The sequence below is a fragment of the Felis catus genome, chromosome D2 (assembly GCF_018350175.1).
Source record: "Felis catus isolate Fca126 chromosome D2, F.catus_Fca126_mat1.0, whole genome shotgun sequence".
NCBI classification, from domain to species: domain Eukaryota; kingdom Metazoa; phylum Chordata; class Mammalia; order Carnivora; family Felidae; genus Felis; species Felis catus.
In genome coordinates, this window is record NC_058378.1 from 29,136,677 (window position 1) to 29,153,811 (window position 17,135).

Below are 17,135 nucleotides of genomic sequence, written 5' to 3' on the forward strand. Positions count from 1 at the left end.
ACTCACAACCCTGAGATCAAGAGTTGCATGCTCCGCTGACTGAACCAGCCAGGTGCCCCTATTCGTGGCCTCTGCCCATTTTTTAATTGGGTTGGGTGTGTTTGCTGTTGAGCTGTATGTTCTTTATATAATCTGGATATTAAACCCCTTATTGGATACATCATTTGCAAGGATCTTCTCCCACTCAGGTTGCCTTTTTGTTTCCTTTACTGTGCAAATTAATTTTTTTAGTTTGATGTAGTCCCAGTTCATTTTTAGATCTTTAGTCAGTTGTGTTTATTTTTGTATGTGGTATGAGAAAGTGGTGGAGTTTCATTCTTTTGCATGTAGCTGTCTCGTTTTCTTAACACCATTGATTGGCTAAACTTTTTCCCCATTGCATATTCTTGCCTTCTTTGTCATACAATAATTGGCCATTTAAGTCTTGAGTTGATTTCTGGGCTCTCTATTCTATTCATAGATTTGTGTGTCTTATTTTTGTGGTAATATCATACTCTTCTGATTACTATAGCTCTATAGTATACTTTGAAATCAGGGAGCATGATCCCCCTTCCAGTTTTTGTTCTTTCTTGAGATTGCTTTGGCTATTCAGGGTCTTTGTGGTTCCACACACATTTTACGATTATTTGTTCCAGTTCTGTGAAAAGTGCTATTGGTATTTTGATAGGGATTGTATTGAATCTGTAGATTCTTATTGATAATATGGACATTTTAACAATATTAATTCCAATCCATTAACGTAGGAGGTCTTTAAATTTGTCTTCAGTTTCTTTTCATCAGTGTCTTCCAGTTTTCAGAGTACAGGTCTTTCACCTCCTTGGTTGAACTTATTTCTTAGTCGTTTAGTCTTTGATGCAGTTGTAAATGGGATTACTTAATTTCCCTTTCTGTTACTTCATTGTTAGCAAATAGTGTATAGAAATACCCTGTTTTGACTCATGAGAACTCTTTACCAAGTAGTAGGGTGAAACATCCTAATTTAATAAATGTAAAAATATATATATATACACACACACACACACACACTAACTTAGATGTAACAATCTTGTACAACTTAAAACATTAAGTCCCATGGGGTAAACTGACATTTTAGGCCAATGTATTGTGAGTTATAATAATTTACCATAAGTGAATTTTAGTTCAGTTGAATAGTAAGCCTTTGTGCCTTTTCCACACGAGGCACACTGTAGTAAGTTCTGAATATACAGTGATCAATCTATTGATGTTTGTGTATAATTATAAAAATAGCTGATTAAACAAAAGTAGGTGATATTAAGAAACATAGATGCTACTTGGAAGGGATTAGGTTATAGCAGGCTTTGAAAAAAACCTAATTTCTGACTTTGGTCTTGAATGGTATGTGGAGAGTTAAAAGTAAAGGACATACGCCAAGAGAAATTAGAAAAAGCATACAAGAATGCTTGTATTTACAAATGTGGCAAGAATCAGAAGTAGAAAAATTGCTGTTCTGTTTAGTCAGGTAAATACTGGTATCATATACAAAGTCTGCTTATGTACTGGAAGAGTTTTGCACTGGAGATTTTGAGTATTTTTTTTTTTTTTTTGAGAGCATGCACGAGACTGGGAGGAGGAGAGAGACTCCCAAGCAGGCTCCACACTGTCAGCTCAGAGTTCTACACGGGGCTCGATCTCATGAACCCATCAGATCTGACCTGAGCCAGAATCAAGAGTTGGACACTTAATGTACTGAGCCACCCAGGCACCCCTTCTTTGAGTATCTTTTTGACAGATGGGTCAAACAGAAAACTCTCTGCCCCAGGAAACAAAAATTAAACCTGGAGCAGTCTCTAGACTTTTCCCTACCAATTTAGGCCTTAAAAGGTACAGGCTTTGGAATCAGACCCCATTGTCTCAGATTCACTGTGGGCAAAGCTATTTAATCTGTTTTTCTTCATTTGTAAAATAGGAATAAAATAGCATACATGTTAACGTTGTGAAGATTAAAAAAGATAACTGGTGTAGAGTGCAGCTGTTAAATTGCAGCTGTTAAAAAACAAATGACCACGCTAGTCTTTTTTTTTTTTTTTAATTTATTTTATTTTGAGAGAGACAGCAAGCGGAGGAGGGGCAGAGGGAGAGGGAGGGAGAGAATCCCAAGCAGGCTCCGTGCTATCAGTGCAGAGCCCTATGCAGGGCTGGAACTCATGAGATCATGACCTGAGCCAAAACCAAGAGTTGGGCTCCATACCACACTAGAGTTAATTTATTTTTGTTTACCATGATTTCTGTTGGTGAGGTCAGATTGAAAAGGAGAAAGGAGGAGCATGTATGAAGCAAACTGAGTCTGTCTTGATGGTTCCCAAGAATAAGAAAAACAGTTATAGGATTCTTGGGTTCAGAAATAATAATAGATTATTCTGTTCATCATGGGGGATAGAGCAGAATGAAACATTTTTAGAAGCATGGGCCAAAACTATGCACAACCTCGGGACCCCTTAGAAGACATATTAAGAAGTGCCAAATGGGCTTTTCTGTTAGCTAGAATAAAGGTACTCCCTCCTCCAATCATGGAAATTAATACTAGTGGCTTAGAAAACTGACGAATACTTTCTCCCAAAACAGAGGGAAATAATTGGTTTTCACACTGCCAATTTGTGATGTTAGTGGACTGTAAAGTCAGTTTTGTGGGTTCAGATCAGAATTCTTATACACATACTAGGTTGTTTCAAAGTGAGAACTTGGGTCATGATGGGGTATAAAGTTTGAAAGCTGTTTTGAAGACAAACCTGGGTATGCTTGGCAGATGGCATGTCACTTCAGCTATGTGAGTAGCCAGGTTTTTGTGAATTAGTCTGGGATGTGGTGCATTAAATAAATGACATTTATCATGTGTAGAAACAGACTTAAGTTCAAAGTTACTTGTTGTGAATTTAGTGGTAGAAAACATTTCATCATTAATGTTTAAGGTTCCCACCAAGAGGTGCTGTTAACCTGGGACCTGTAATAGGAAAAGGGAGGGAATTCTCCTTACCATCACAGATCACAGCTTATACTGTGAATGCAAATTTGGGAGGGAGTTGAAGAAAGGTTAATGTCCAATGCTAGATCAGCGTTTCTCATACTTTAATGTGTCTAGGACTCTGGTAAAAATAAATACTGGTTCAGTAGGTGAGTGGTGGGGCCTGAGAATTGAACTTCTAATAAACTCTAAGGTGATGCCATTGCCTGCAGACTACACTTTTGAATAGATGGTGAAGCTATTACTGAATTAAAACGTTTAATTTTAGGTTCATAATCTAAAGTTAAATGAAAATAATGCAAGTGCCTTGAAGGCATACGTGCTTTAGAGAAGTTATATTCAGTGAACATGAATTGAGTAATGTAGGCTGGCCTGGCTATTTAATATCATGAGATCTGTTCAGAGGAGTTGATTAAGCTTTATTGAACATCGTCCTCTAAATTTATTCATACTTAGCTGATAGAGTTGTGAAAATCGCTTAATTTTCTAGATGAGGAAATTGAGGCATAGGCACAGAACTGCCTGAATTCACAAAAGTGGTGGGTGGCAGAAGATTTGCAGTTAAGACTGAGCTCTTAGCTTGTTTTTAAAGACCACTATTGTAGTAGCCTCTAGTAATGATACTCAGGTAAAGGCAGGGCTTGAACGTACAATCAGACCAAGTTAGTCTTAGAAAACTTAGAATCATTTATCATTTCTCTTCTATTACTATATTTCAGGTAATCAGTATCTGTTTTTACCACCAAATCGTTATATTTTCCATGGCGCTGAGGTATATTCAGACTCTGAAGATGACGTGTTATCCTCTAGTTCTTGTGGCAGTAACAGTGATAGTGGAACATGCCAGAGTCCAAGTTTAGAAGAACACTTGGAGGATGAAAGTGAGATTGAAGAATTTTACAACGGTTTGGAAGACGATGCTGATGTTAATGAGAGAGCTGGAGGAACTGGATTTGGAGTTGATGGAGGTGATCAAGAGGCAGTTAATGAAGCTATATCCGTGAAACAGGAAGCAACAGACATTAACTATCCATCAAACAAATCATAATGTAATAGTTGTCCAGGTACAGGAATTGTTCCACCAGCATTAGGAACTTTAGCATGTCAAAAGGAATGTTTACTTGTGAATTCAACAGAGCAAGGAAACCAGAAAGGTGTAATATTTATAGACTGGTAAAATAAGATTTTTTCTTCATGGGTAATTTTTAACTTCTTATTTCTGTACTTGTACATGCAACACTAACTTTTTTTAAAAGAAGGGTACTAAGTATCTTTAATCACCTGTTGGTCAAGACTTTTCTTTTAAAAGTTCATTTGTATGATACATCCGTTATGTATATATAATTTTGTTCTTGCCTAGTGAGTTTCAACATTTTAAAGTTTTCAAAAAGCCATTGGAATGTTAAATTAATGTAAAGGGAACAGCTTATCTAGACCAAAGAATGGTATTTTCACACTTTTATTTGTAACATTGAATAGTCTGAACTCCTCAAATGTCTGTTCTGCTAAACTTTTGATTCTTTATTAGCACAATTACCTATTTTTAAACACTGGCATTTTCCAAAACTTGTGGCAGCTAACTTTTTAAAAATCTCATAACATGCAGTGTGTGTAGAAGGAAGTCAACAATATGTGGGAGAGCACTCAGTTGTCTTTGCTTTTTAAAGTAAGACTTGGTGCTAAGAATTTCAGGAATATTGTATTGTTGAAATGAAGATGGCTTTTGTACTTCCTGTGGACATGTAGTAATGTCTATATTGGCTCCTAAAACTAATCTGAAAAACAAATAAATGCTTTGGAAATGTTTCAATTGCTTTAGAGACAATAGTGCCTGCCTGGGTACCCTTAGTTTCAAGAATATTTGCCATTGTTGTTTAAATACATATCACTGTGGTAGAGCTTGCATTGATTCTTTCCCACAAGTATTAAACTGCCAAGATGTGAATATGCAGAGCCCTTATGAATCTATAATAATGGTACTTCAACTGGGAAGAGTGTAATATTTTGGACTGCTGCTTTTCTTTTCCACTAATGAGGAGAGCAACAGGCCCCTGATTACAGTTCCAAAGTACTAAGATGTTAATTATAACTCAGCCAGTAAGTACATGTCTCCTGTTGGGAGGATTTGGTGTAATAGACACCAAACTGCTAGCCTAGTATTATGGAGATGAACATGATGTAACTTGTAATAGCAGAATAGTTAATGAAGTTAGTTCCTGTAACATCTTTATTTAAAAGCTTAGCCTGCCTTAAAACTAGAGATCAAACTTTTCTCAGCTGCAGAAGCTTCTAGCCTTTCAAAAAATTCATACTTTATAAAATTGCACAGAGCAATTTATTTTCCAGACCTTGCCCCCACATTATTTCCAAATATAAAGTATTCCTATGTTGCTTTAGTATTTATTACAATTTTAAAAAAGGTTTGAAATATAGCTGTTCTTTAAGCATAAAATACCCAGCTAGGACCATTACTGCCAGAGAGAGAAATTTTATTGAATGGCCATTTCCCTACCTAAAAGATGTTTCAGTCTGAATTTATTTGGCTACACTAAAGAATGCAGTATATTTAGTTTTCCATTTGCATGATGTGTGTTTGTGCTATAGATGATATTTTAAATTGAAAAATTTGTTTTAAATTATTTTTACAGTGAAGACTGTTTTCAGCTCTTTTTATATTGTACATAGTCTTTTATGTAATCTGGCATATGTTTTGTAGACTGTTGAATGACTGGATATCTTCCTCCAACTTTTGAAATACAAAACCAGTGTTTTATACTTGTACACTGTTTTAAAGTCTATTAAAATTGTCATTTGACTTTTTCCTGTTAACTTACATTGTTCAAGATATAAAGTTTGAAAATCTTACGGAGTTTGTATAGTTTTGAGGGCCATGTTAAGATGCTTTCTTATTTCTTCATTCAACTTACAAGAGTCTAGCCAGAACGATACTGAAGCAAACACTGGTAGTGCTGGTTGTAGCAGTTGGTGCATCACCACCAAAAGTTTCAAAACTATTTCAATTCTAGGCCCAGTAGCCTTTGTTAAGTCAAAGGTGGGAGAGAGGCAAGGCAGGGCCTAAGAAGAACTTGACCTATGATGAAAGACTTGACATAGGCTCAGGACTTCGGGATAGGGGGACAGTAGAGAATAGTGGAAATGTAGTGAACTCAAAGAGTGTATGTGCTATAAAAGCCAGGTTTTCTGTGAAGCACAGGTAACACAAGTCTTAACATAGGAATGTGTGTACCAAAAATGACTGGAGACTAGTCCATTCAAGTTCTTGAGGGACAAAGTACTAGTCAAGAAGCCAGGAACATGCCTCTTAGAAAAATGTGATGAGTAAAGTCTTGACAGGCAGTTTCCTCCTCTCAGGTCTCCTGCCTTCCTCACCAGCAAACTTTCAAAGTGAATTTTAAAATAGTACTCTTCCCTGGATATGTCCTGTTTGCACTAGAAAAATTACCTGTAAAATCTCCTCCTCAGATGTTATAAAAATATGGAAACAGCGACTTGATTCTACATATGCACAAAATGGGAAGGTAGTTCAGACCTTAAAAGGTGGTTGTGTGGTCATTTCAAGTACTTAAGCTAAGTGCAAGCTAATTTTAAGCCTTGCATTCAACAGTCTCCTTGGTTAATGTGGTATATATTTCACTGGTTGTAATACCCTAAAATTGACACATGATGGTTTAATTAGCATTGTTCTTCATGGTATCCGAAATAATGGTGTGCCTTCAATCAATGGTGTTTTATATCATCCACCTACTAAGCATTATTTGGGAAGTTTTATTTGAAAGCAGTCTTAAGACTTGTAACCAGAAGGGGAGTGTGTGTATGCACACCATAACCTTTCCTCTCCTCAGAAATGAACAAAGTCTAAATATTTAAGCTGGGATGCTAGCAGAAATAGGAATGGTCAAGTGGCCTTTTAAGACACACACACACGTAACCTAACCTGGGCATCAGCTCTTAGAACATTTAATTGGCATAAGGAGACCTGTGCGCATAGTGTTATTTTTAAAAAGTACCCCCAAGTAATTCAACAGTATAGCAAAGGCTTGAGAAAGGAAAAATAGGGAAGTTCCCTTTTACATGTAACACTCCATTCCAGGGGGGCTGGCCTCACAGGGAAGCAGGTAGACTTCTATGAAACAAGCAGACTATTTTCTCAATTTCTCTGGAGAGATAGTTCACCAATTAGCAAACACTGGCAAGGATAAGGAGCTAATGAAATAGGGTGAATTCCTTAGTAAAGGAAACTACCATAAGGAATATGGATGGCTAAAATGCCCAAGAGGCTGGGCAGTTGGGAAGTGGCTGAGAACAGGAACATCTGCCCTTGCGCTCAACTAGCCACACACTCTTCAGGGGAAGACTGCTCTGTTACACTTTGAGGACTTTTTGTTAAACTAAATGCAGTAAAAACCAACTGTAAGAAAGCCCAAAAGTCTGTTGGTAGAAATTAACCCTAATGAGTGGTTTTTATGAGCAGACCCTAGGAGAGTGCCAGGACTTAACTGAAGTCTCCAATTTCAAAAACTGCATTCTGGTTTTATTTCATGCATTGTGTGTCTCCGTTCTACTACCTCAGTCAGTCTGAACAATGGCGATTGGTTAAAATCACTATTGAATCCAGACAGGAGCTACAAACAATTGCTCTTACGAATAGATCTGTACGGAGGCCAAATATTTTCAAGTTTAGTCAACTCCATAATTACAGTCCTTATAATTTAGTGAACTCAGTATTGGCCCACTTTCTAATCTACAAAGCTCATATTTCTTTAAAGGCAAATAGCAATTTGAAAAATTTTAAGTAGTACTTTAATTTTCTACCATTAATCTCCTTGCTGTTAATGCTATTTACTGTATGTCTGCAGCAACACAGGAAGGAAAAGAGTATCAGACTTACCCGAATTAAGCCTTGTACTGTTGTGCCGGTGCCTAGATAAGATGACAGCCAGGTCCTTGTTAAAATATTGTTCAATGAAATCCATCTGTATTAGTCCAAAGTGGCCACTATTTCACAGATCAGCTACATAGCACAAAGGTTACTGAAGAAAAAAAATCACCTGACACATTTAGGTGTGTTCAATGTGAACAATCACTACCCACAAGAAATGGATGCACATTGGGGGTGGCCGGGTGGCTCAGTTAAGCACCTGACTTTGGTTTATGTCATTATCTCATGGTTTGTGAGTTCAAGCCCCCCATCAGGATCTTGCTGAAATCACTTTGGATCCTCTGTTCCCCTGTAGCTCTGCCCCTCCCTGGCTCACGTTCTGTCTCTCTCTCTCTCAAAATAAATAAGAAAAAAAAGAAATGGATGCCCAGGGAAATGGAAGAGTTTTCACAGGGAAGAGTGCTACTTTGAGCTAATTTATCATGTATGAGAATGCTGTTCAAGGGCTTCCATCTGTAAAAAGACACCTATGGCTCAACAGTAGACGTTTTTAAGTTAAACTGAAAAGTACAGGTCCACAATCCCTTCTCCAAAACCCTTGAACTCATTTGCATTTTGGAATTATGCATGTTAAAGAATGTTTTAAAGCACTCCACAGGGTCTGAGGCAGTACCTAAGATCAAACACATTAAAATCAAACCTATTAACATCACCATAGTAAAATACACAGTCTCATTTAATACCATAAATAATAGCCTCAACAATTCAAATCAAGTTTTGCTGCAAAATGAGATAATGTAATTTTTTTTCAGAGTTGTTTTGGGTTTTGGAGTTACAGCTAAAAAATTGGAGACCTCTGTGAAATAGACAATTTTGTATGGGTATGGTAACACTCAATCCAAAATTTAAGACTCTTCCCTGAGACATTTTGAATGTTATGAGAACCACTGAAAGGTTAAATATTAAACCAATAAATCTTTATTACTTAAACAATTTTCACGGCATTTTTTAAAATAAATTTAAAAAATAAATATTTGCATTAGAGCAGAAAGTCACATGTGTTGTTGCATCAACTCACTGTTACAGTTAATCACAGGAGATAACTAAGCATCAGCACCATAAAACTGTGTTAAGATCTGCTTCTAAAAATTCAAGGAGAGTTCTAAAGCACTGAAAATTCTGACTAAATACCAACCTGTAGCATTAAAAGTTCTGCAAGCTATAAGCCGGTGGTTGGTTCTCAAAGTAGCCAGGTTCTATTCCTGGCAACTGCAGGACAAAGTTCCTCCAATACTAAATATTTATTAAACTTCCTGATTAAGCTGCCCTTTATCAGTAGCATCTCCAGATTCACAAAAGGAAAGAACTACAAGTTAGATAACTCCTATCTGTAATTTAGTTTTGCACAAGGACATTTATTCTAGTTAAAAAGCAAAGATTGTGTTTCATCATGCTAATTTTTTGCTTTTATAGATCATCAGAATAAGATTTAATCATAATTGTTAATCCTTTTAAAAGTCAGCTCAGTTCAATTACAACCATAGAAACTGTACTGGTATCAGAACATAACTATTTTATTACAAAACTTAACATTATTTACAAAATGAAAAAATAATTGAATGACTATTGCAGGCCAAAGGTAAAGGTTTTTCACTCAGTGATTGAAGAAAAATTAAGCAACATACCCATGCACTCACACACCAGATCATTTGTGAAATATGCAAACCCTTAAAATTCATGTTAGTAAAACTTTGATGTATTCACAATACTTGTATGTTTATTGGAAGATGGCAAAAAAAATCCATGGTTCTGTACAATAAGCTTAATATTAACAGTTTGTTCATATTCCTTTTAATATTTTTTTGGCTTTCATGAATACTCATAGCACTGAACATTTTGCAAGTAAGAATTATAATAGTACCTCTTGTCACCTTGTTGAACTCATCACCACAAGAAAAACACAAATAGTTTAATGCTTTTGCAATAAACTGATCAGTTCTATTTCCAAAGTTATATTAAACTGAAGCCTTCATTATGATCAATTGCTTGAATCAGTTTAGAGCGTAGAGTTTCCTTTTCTGTATATTTTGGAAGATCCAGAAGATTAAAACAGGTATGGGAAACTGGGAGATATTCCTCACCACCTCCGGTTGACTGGATGACTAGTTTTAGACTCTTCATACCAAGAATAGGAATGCGATCACTACCTGTCAAAAATACTATCAAGAAAAAAATCATTCAGCCAACCACTTTTATCAAAACTATAATATACAGTACTAAGTTATTTGGTACAGTCACCATGGCAAACCTTTACATTAATTAACATTTGCTCTAACGTAGAAGCCTATCTCCAGAATTTATGATAGCATGATTTTTGAGACCTACATATTACATATCCATACAATATTTTTTCTTTAAAAATGTAATCTTGGGGCACCTGGGTGGTGCAGTTAAGCATCTGACTTTGGCTCAGATCATGATCTCACGGTTCATCACTTTGAGCCCCACGTCAGGTTCTCCGCTGTCAGTGCAGAGCCTGCTTTGGATCCTCTATCCCTCCCCCCCCCCCCCCCCCGTCTCTGCCCCATCCCCGCTTGTGCATGCTCTCAAAAATAAATATTTTAAGAAAGAGTGTAATCTTGGGTCACCCTGGGTGGCTCAGTTGGTTAAGCGTCCTACTCTCGGTTTTGGCTCAGGTCAGGATCTCACGGTTTGTGAGTTCAAGCCCTGCATCACGCTGAGAGGAGCCTGCTTGGGATTCTCTCTCCCTCCCTCTTTGTTCCTCCCCAACTTGTGTTCTCTCTAAATAAATAAACTTGAAACTCAAATCACTTGAGAACAGCCTGTCATCCTTAAAATATACAAAATAATTTTACCAAGATTTTCATTACAACTATCAAAAAAAGAGATTGACAAAATATTCCTGGCAATAGCAGCAGTATCAAAGGGAATACAAATTTCATTTAGAATAGAAATTTAACACATGTAAGACAAACAGAGCTTAGGTATTAAAAAGTACTACATCCTGGCAAAGTTCTATTTTCTACAGAATTCCCAAAGTTTTGACGCGTAAGCAAAAAAAAAAAGACTGAATAAAAAAAAAAGCTATCCTCCAGAAACCTTTTCGAAATTCTAAAAGGAATTTCAGCCCCAGTTTACTGTAATCATTTATAGTTTTTTCATTTGAAAGAACCAATTCTATTTTGGAGGCAAACTGAATGTAGCCTCCAAAATAAGAAAAGACATGTAATGAAGAATGCAGGTCAAAAATTTACTCTAATTGAAAATTAAAAGCAGTACCCTGCAATACTACTAAAAGGAAAAACTTTATCCAACAAAGTCAATCAGTTAATCTATGAAAATGTTTGTGAATTCTATTTCCTATAAAACATAGGACTAGTTAGAAATACTTACACAGAAATTGTTTTTTCTTTTCCAACGGCAATTCATGAAATACTTCCCAAAATATTTTTATCGTTGGATGTTCTGCCCAATACTCCCCTTTGTATTCTGTATTCTAAAAACAACATAATCCTTCATTAATATTAAAGGATGTTAGTTTTGTCTTGAATCTAACAGACTGGCCTTCTTATTAGCACAAAAGCTAACACTGTCCAGGATTTTGAAACTCATGCAATTCAGCTGATTACCTACTATTTCCTGGGCATTTTGCAATTTGGAACTGTTAGTTCTAGGGAAAGGCAAGAAAATGTTCCAATCAGCAGAAATGTCTCCCCACCACTTCAAAGAATACAACAGGGTTGTATTATCTTCAAAAGTAAATATCTAAAGGATAAACTAGAATTACTAAAATGTAAATGCATTAAAGTTCAACAAAGAATTAGTTATCTGTGATAATTATAAAATTCTCTTCCTATATTCATGAACAGAAATCACTTACTTTACATTCTATCTTTACTTAAAAAAAAAAAAAGTACTAAGGACAATAATTTTCTGTGGTAGTCAGTTTCCACGATGGCTCCCAATGATCTCTGTGCCTCCTGTTCCTCATGCGCTTGTGCAGTCCCCTCTCACAGTGTATGGGCCTGACTGTATAATCATTAGGATACTGCAGGTATGAGAAATACATGCCTTCTGAGGCTGGATCATAAACAACTCTGTGGCTGCAATCTCTTTTTGATCATTCACTGTGGGGAGAGCCAGGTGTCATGAGGATACTCAAAGAGCACCATGGAATGGTCTTCATGGTGAGACACTAGGCTTTTAGCCAATGGTCTTATGAGTACGCCATCTTGGAAGGGAATCTATCCTTAAGCCTTCAGATGACTAAAGCACCAATCAGTATCTTAACTGCATGAAAACCTCATGAGAGATGCCTAAGGTAAAACTATTCAGTTAAAGCCATTCTGAATTCCTGACCCACTGAATATATGTGAGAAAATAAATGTTCACTGTTACTTTTAAGCCAGTGGATTTTGGGGTCATTTGTACCAACAGAGCTAATACACTTCTCCTTAAAAAAAAAAAAAAAAATACTAGCACTGGAAACTCTGGGTGGCTTAAAGGACTGAGTGTCTGACTCTTGATTTAGACTCAGGTCATGATCTCACAGTTCATGGGATCAAGCCCTCTGACAAAGCAGAGCCTGCTTGGGACTCTCTTTTTCCCTCTCCCTCTGCCCTTCCCCTGCTAGAGTTTTCTATCTCTCACTCTCTCTCTCAAAAAAAAAAAAAAAAAAAAAAAAAAAAATACTAGCACTAACAGAAAAGGGGGTAGGGAGGGGTGGGGAGAGGGAATATTACACTGTAAAGTGTTCTTTAAAATCCAGGCACGATTGGCCTTAACTTTTAGTTCTTAACAAGAATCTTCCAGCATCAGGGCCTTTGGACACTGTTCCCTCAGCCTAGACCACTTAGACACATCCTCCTTTTTTTATTTGTTCATCAGGCTAATTTCTATTTATCCTTTAGGACTCAGATTAAATGTCACCAAATTCACTCAGTGATTCATTCAACATATATAGAGAGAGAGTTTCAGTCAAACTTTGGAGTCTTGGGAAAACTGCAGTGAACCAAGTCCTTACTTACCTTGTAGAGTACCCTACTACCATCTACTGAGATGCTTTCCCAGATTTGTACAGCCTAGGTTAAGTTCCTCTTTATATACCATTCACTGAACTCTCTTCCTTAGTATTCACCAAAGTCAATGTCCACTTTCCTTATTATAGGGCAAAGACCATGTCTCAACCTTATTTACTGATATCTCCCTAATCTCTTGCATAGTATTAGGTATCCATAGGGGCTCAACAAGTATTTACTAATGGTCTTCTTAAATTTTGGGCTCTATTTGTAGCCATGGTTATCTCAATGACTGAACTCTTGAAATCTACTTGATACTTTCTATTTACTTATAAACAGGTCTGGAAAAAATGGCTGAAATTCTAGCAATCAATTAATGGATTAATGACTATGAATTACAGACTATGAGCATATTAGTGGGGAATGAAAGGAACATGGTTAAAGTTTTTTATCTTTCTTTTTAATTAAAAAACCTCTAAATGGTTCTGGGGAGTGTGTACACAGTCCTGATGAAGAAAGAGCATTTAAAGTCACAAATCCTAGTCACTGAAATTATAATGAATCAGGTATACAATGGAAGAAACCAAGCATATTAAGTACACTAAAATACACTAAAAAAAAAAAAAAGCCATCTTACTAAATGATTATTTCTATCAATTATATCTTCAGACATGGTTTTAAGTACTTACTGAGTGCTCTTCTAGGCTCTGGGAATATAGCAGTGAAGAGAGAAACAAAAACCCTGCCTTCATGGTGCTTACATTGTTGTGGGGGAAAACAGCAACAGACAGTAAAGACCATTAAGTAAAATTTATATTGTCAAATTCAAAGAGAAAATAAAGCAGGGAAGGGTGACAGGGTGTGGGAGTGGGGGTGTGTGTGCACATATCCACTTTTAGGTAAGTTAGTCAGTAAAAGTCTCTGAGAAGGTATAAAGACATAAAGGAAGTAAGAGCAAGAAGCATTTGGAATGATCAAGGTGAAAAAGAGTTCCAGGCACAGGGAATAGCTAAATAGAAAGCCCTCAAGACTGGTTCAGCAAAGAGGCCATAAAGACTGAAGCAATGTGAGTGAGAGGAAGAACCATAGGAGATGGGGCAAAAAGGACAAACTGTGTGGGATGCTAAGTGTGACTGGAGGCCATTACATCATTTTTATTTTAGGATGACTGGAGGTGGAGTCCATTTCTACTGGGGTCTCCTTAAAATCAGTACAGCTTTCTTCTCTTTAGCAGATCAATTTACCCCAAAAAATAAATTTTTAATCTCTTTCCTGGAGGATATAAACTTGCCTACCAACTTTCCTCAGTTCCACCTGGTTTCCCAGATTCTGTGGTCTTCTCTAGACTTGTCTCCTGGGTAGGATAGAGAAGCTGAGGGGTCTACAATTCTTTAAATTAGCTTTGAAGTAACTCTATTGCTTTTAGCCTAACCACACAATCTGCTACTACAGCAAGACCATGTACCAATTCCTGAGCCTTTTAAAATTTCTATGCTGTGAAATGAGTTGTCTCCTAAAACCTCTGTCCCTCAGGAGGCTTAGAATTCAAATTTCTTTGCTCTAGTCACTCAACAACTCATCCACATATTTTCCATCTTCCAAAATTATTTTCTCTTGTTCATGGTACTTTTATATTTTTTTCTGTCTGTGTATTCCTATTTTTATTCCTTTATTATTATTCTAGTGAGATTTTGGAAAGGAGCAAACGTGTTTACTGTAGTATGTTCAACCAGAAGTCCTAATTATTCTTTAAATTAAAAAATTTATTCCCTAAATTAATACACAGTAAAATTGACTTTTTTCCAGTGTGGGTATAGTTCTATGGATAGACTTGTGTACCTACCGCCACAATCAGGATACTGAACACTTCCGTCACCCCAAGAACTCTCCTGCGCTACTCTCTACAGTCATATATCCAGTTCACCATAGTTTTGCCTTTTCAAAAATGTCACATGCATGGAATCATATGGTATGTAATCCTTGAGACTGGCTTCTTCACTCTGCATAAGGATCTAAGAGTCATCCCAGTTGTTGCACGTATCAGTAGTGCATCCCTTTTTATTGTTCAGTAGTACCCTACTGTATGGATGTACTCCAGGTTGCTTTATCCATTCACTCACTGAAGGACATCTGGGCTGTTTCTAGTTTTTGACATGTTTGCAGAGTTTTAAAAACATAATTTAAAAAAGTTGTGGTCAAATACCTACAAGAAAGTTTACCATCTTAACCCATTTTAAGTGTACAGTTTGGTGGTACTAAGTTCATTCATACGGCTACACAACCATCACCACCATGCATCTCCAGAACTGTTCATTCTGCTAAGCTGAAACTCTGTACTCATTAAACAATTACATCCCATACCCTCCTATTTACAGATTTTGTGTGAATGTAACTTAATACCTTAGGGTAGAACTGCTAGGTCATGTAGTAAGTGCATATTTAACCCTGCAAGAAAATGCCAAACTCTTTCCATCTGTATTCCCACCAGCAATGCGTGAAAGTTACCAATGCTTTGTATCCTTGTTAGACTTGTTAGCTAACTTAATGGGTACATAGTATTAAACTATTAATGCAAAAAACTGTATCAGAGTTGGATTACAAAGACAGAAAATTTTATAGGTCAAACTTGCATATATCTTTCTCAAAGCTGATCTAACCTAGCACTTTTTATTTAATGTTTATCTGAAGAAATATCTGAGAATGATTGGTAAAGAGAAAGAAAAAAAAAAAAGTTGTTTAAAAATTCCCAATCTTCTCCCCAAAGATCCCTTTATTGGCTAACACTAATAATGGAGATCATAAATATTATTTATTCTCTGCTAAAAAAATTTAGCATTGAGAGTAAGCAGAAAAAAAAATAAACAAAGGTGTTAAGTAATGTGAATGTTTTTCATAATGGTTTTATGATTGGGCAGAAAGAAAACTCAGTTTTAGCTGGGACTTCTATCTGACCTCTGTCATAAATGACATTTTTCCATAAGAAAACTACCAATACCACAAATACAAAAATGGTATCTAATTCATATACAACTAAATTCATTCATTGTGGAGTAGGAAGTATATAGTACTTTCCTATATGACTAATAGTGTAAAATGGAAAACAATAAACAAGAGGGCAATTTTTCTATCAATAAACCACATTTTCCTTTCGCCTTTCCATTGAGACAATTTCACAGATTTATTTTCCCTTACCTTTTCCAGTTCCTTCCAATCATAATTTGTATTTCCAATAACCATTGCTTGTAGTTCATTTGGCTGGAAGAGCTGAAGGACCTTTCCTCCACAGACCTTGTGAAAGCCCGCGTGAAAAGCATCAAACAAGGAAGCCACTGATTTATTGAATATGTAATCCACATAAGCATCAACAAACTCTTGCCTAGAAATGAAAAGGCACACATGGCACAGGATATAAAAATAATTTTTTATGGAGAACACACATGCAGTCTTATTAAAAGTTTGATCTCATGTACTTTTTGCTACTTAGCTATCAAACTGAGAAAGTATAAGCAGGATTCTAAGTGGACAAAGCCCTTTTTTTTTTAATGTTTATTTTTGAGAGAGAGCAAGAGAGAGAGAGAGAGAGAGAGCGAGCGAGCGAGAGCATGAGCGGGGGAGGGGCAGAAAGCAAGAGGGAGACACAGAATCTGAAATCTGAAACAGATTCCAGGCTCGGAGCTGTCATCATAGGGCCTGACACGGGGCTCAAACCCATGAACTACAAGATCATGACCTGAGCTGAAGTTGGACATTTAACCGACTGAGCCACCCAGGCACCCCTAAGTGGACAAAGTCTTTATAGAGAAGTTTATTATTCTTTCTGTATAAAAATCCAGTATTATCTAGGAGGCATGCAGACTTCATCTATCATTCATAGCCTAATTAGGAAGGCTATTTATTCCAAGGTGAAATGTCATTTCCTAAAGGGACACAAATGTCTATCAAAATAATTTTTAAATATTCACAGATTATTGAGATTTATATGCACCACTTCAAATGCATCCCTAAAAAGAGTCATCTGTTAAAAATACCAGGTGATGGAAAAAATGAGAGCTTTGGGATACAGACTATTTGACAGACAACAGTCTACCTGTTTTTCATTGGGTTTCAAGGAATCTGAAAACACATTTTTTTTTTTTTAAGTAGGCTCTATACCCAATGTGGGGCTTGAACTCACGACTTTAAGATTAAGAGTCACGTGGTCTACTGATGAAGCCAG

At 36.5% G+C, this 17,135-nt stretch overlaps 2 protein-coding genes across 24 annotated transcripts in view; one reads left to right on the forward strand and one right to left on the reverse strand.

The window, feature by feature from the left end:
• Positions 1-5,809, forward strand: part of SIRT1 (sirtuin 1) — a 65,165-nt gene extending 59,356 nt beyond the window's left edge. For 10 of the 11 annotated variants that reach the window (XM_045039843.1, XM_045039848.1, XM_045039849.1 and 7 more), the window contains one exon: positions 3,700-5,809. In XM_045039843.1, coding sequence (XP_044895778.1) covers positions 3,700-4,028 — 329 coding nt within the window. In that variant the 3' untranslated portion in view covers positions 4,029-5,809. 11 annotated transcript variants of the gene reach the window in all.
• Positions 5,810-9,433: 3,624 nt separating this feature from the next.
• The window catches only part of HERC4 (HECT and RLD domain containing E3 ubiquitin protein ligase 4), a 138,022-nt gene continuing 130,320 nt past the window's right edge, over positions 9,434-17,135 (reverse strand). For all 13 annotated transcript variants that reach the window (XM_011287366.3, XM_011287365.3, XM_045040046.1 and 10 more), the window contains 3 exons: positions 16,112-16,295; positions 11,295-11,397; positions 9,434-10,099 (listed from right to left, as the gene is read on the reverse strand). In XM_011287366.3, the coding sequence (XP_011285668.1) occupies positions 9,891-10,099; positions 11,295-11,397; positions 16,112-16,295 (496 nt within the window). In that variant the 3' untranslated portion in view covers positions 9,434-9,890. The remainder of the gene's footprint in view (positions 10,100-11,294; positions 11,398-16,111; positions 16,296-17,135) is intronic.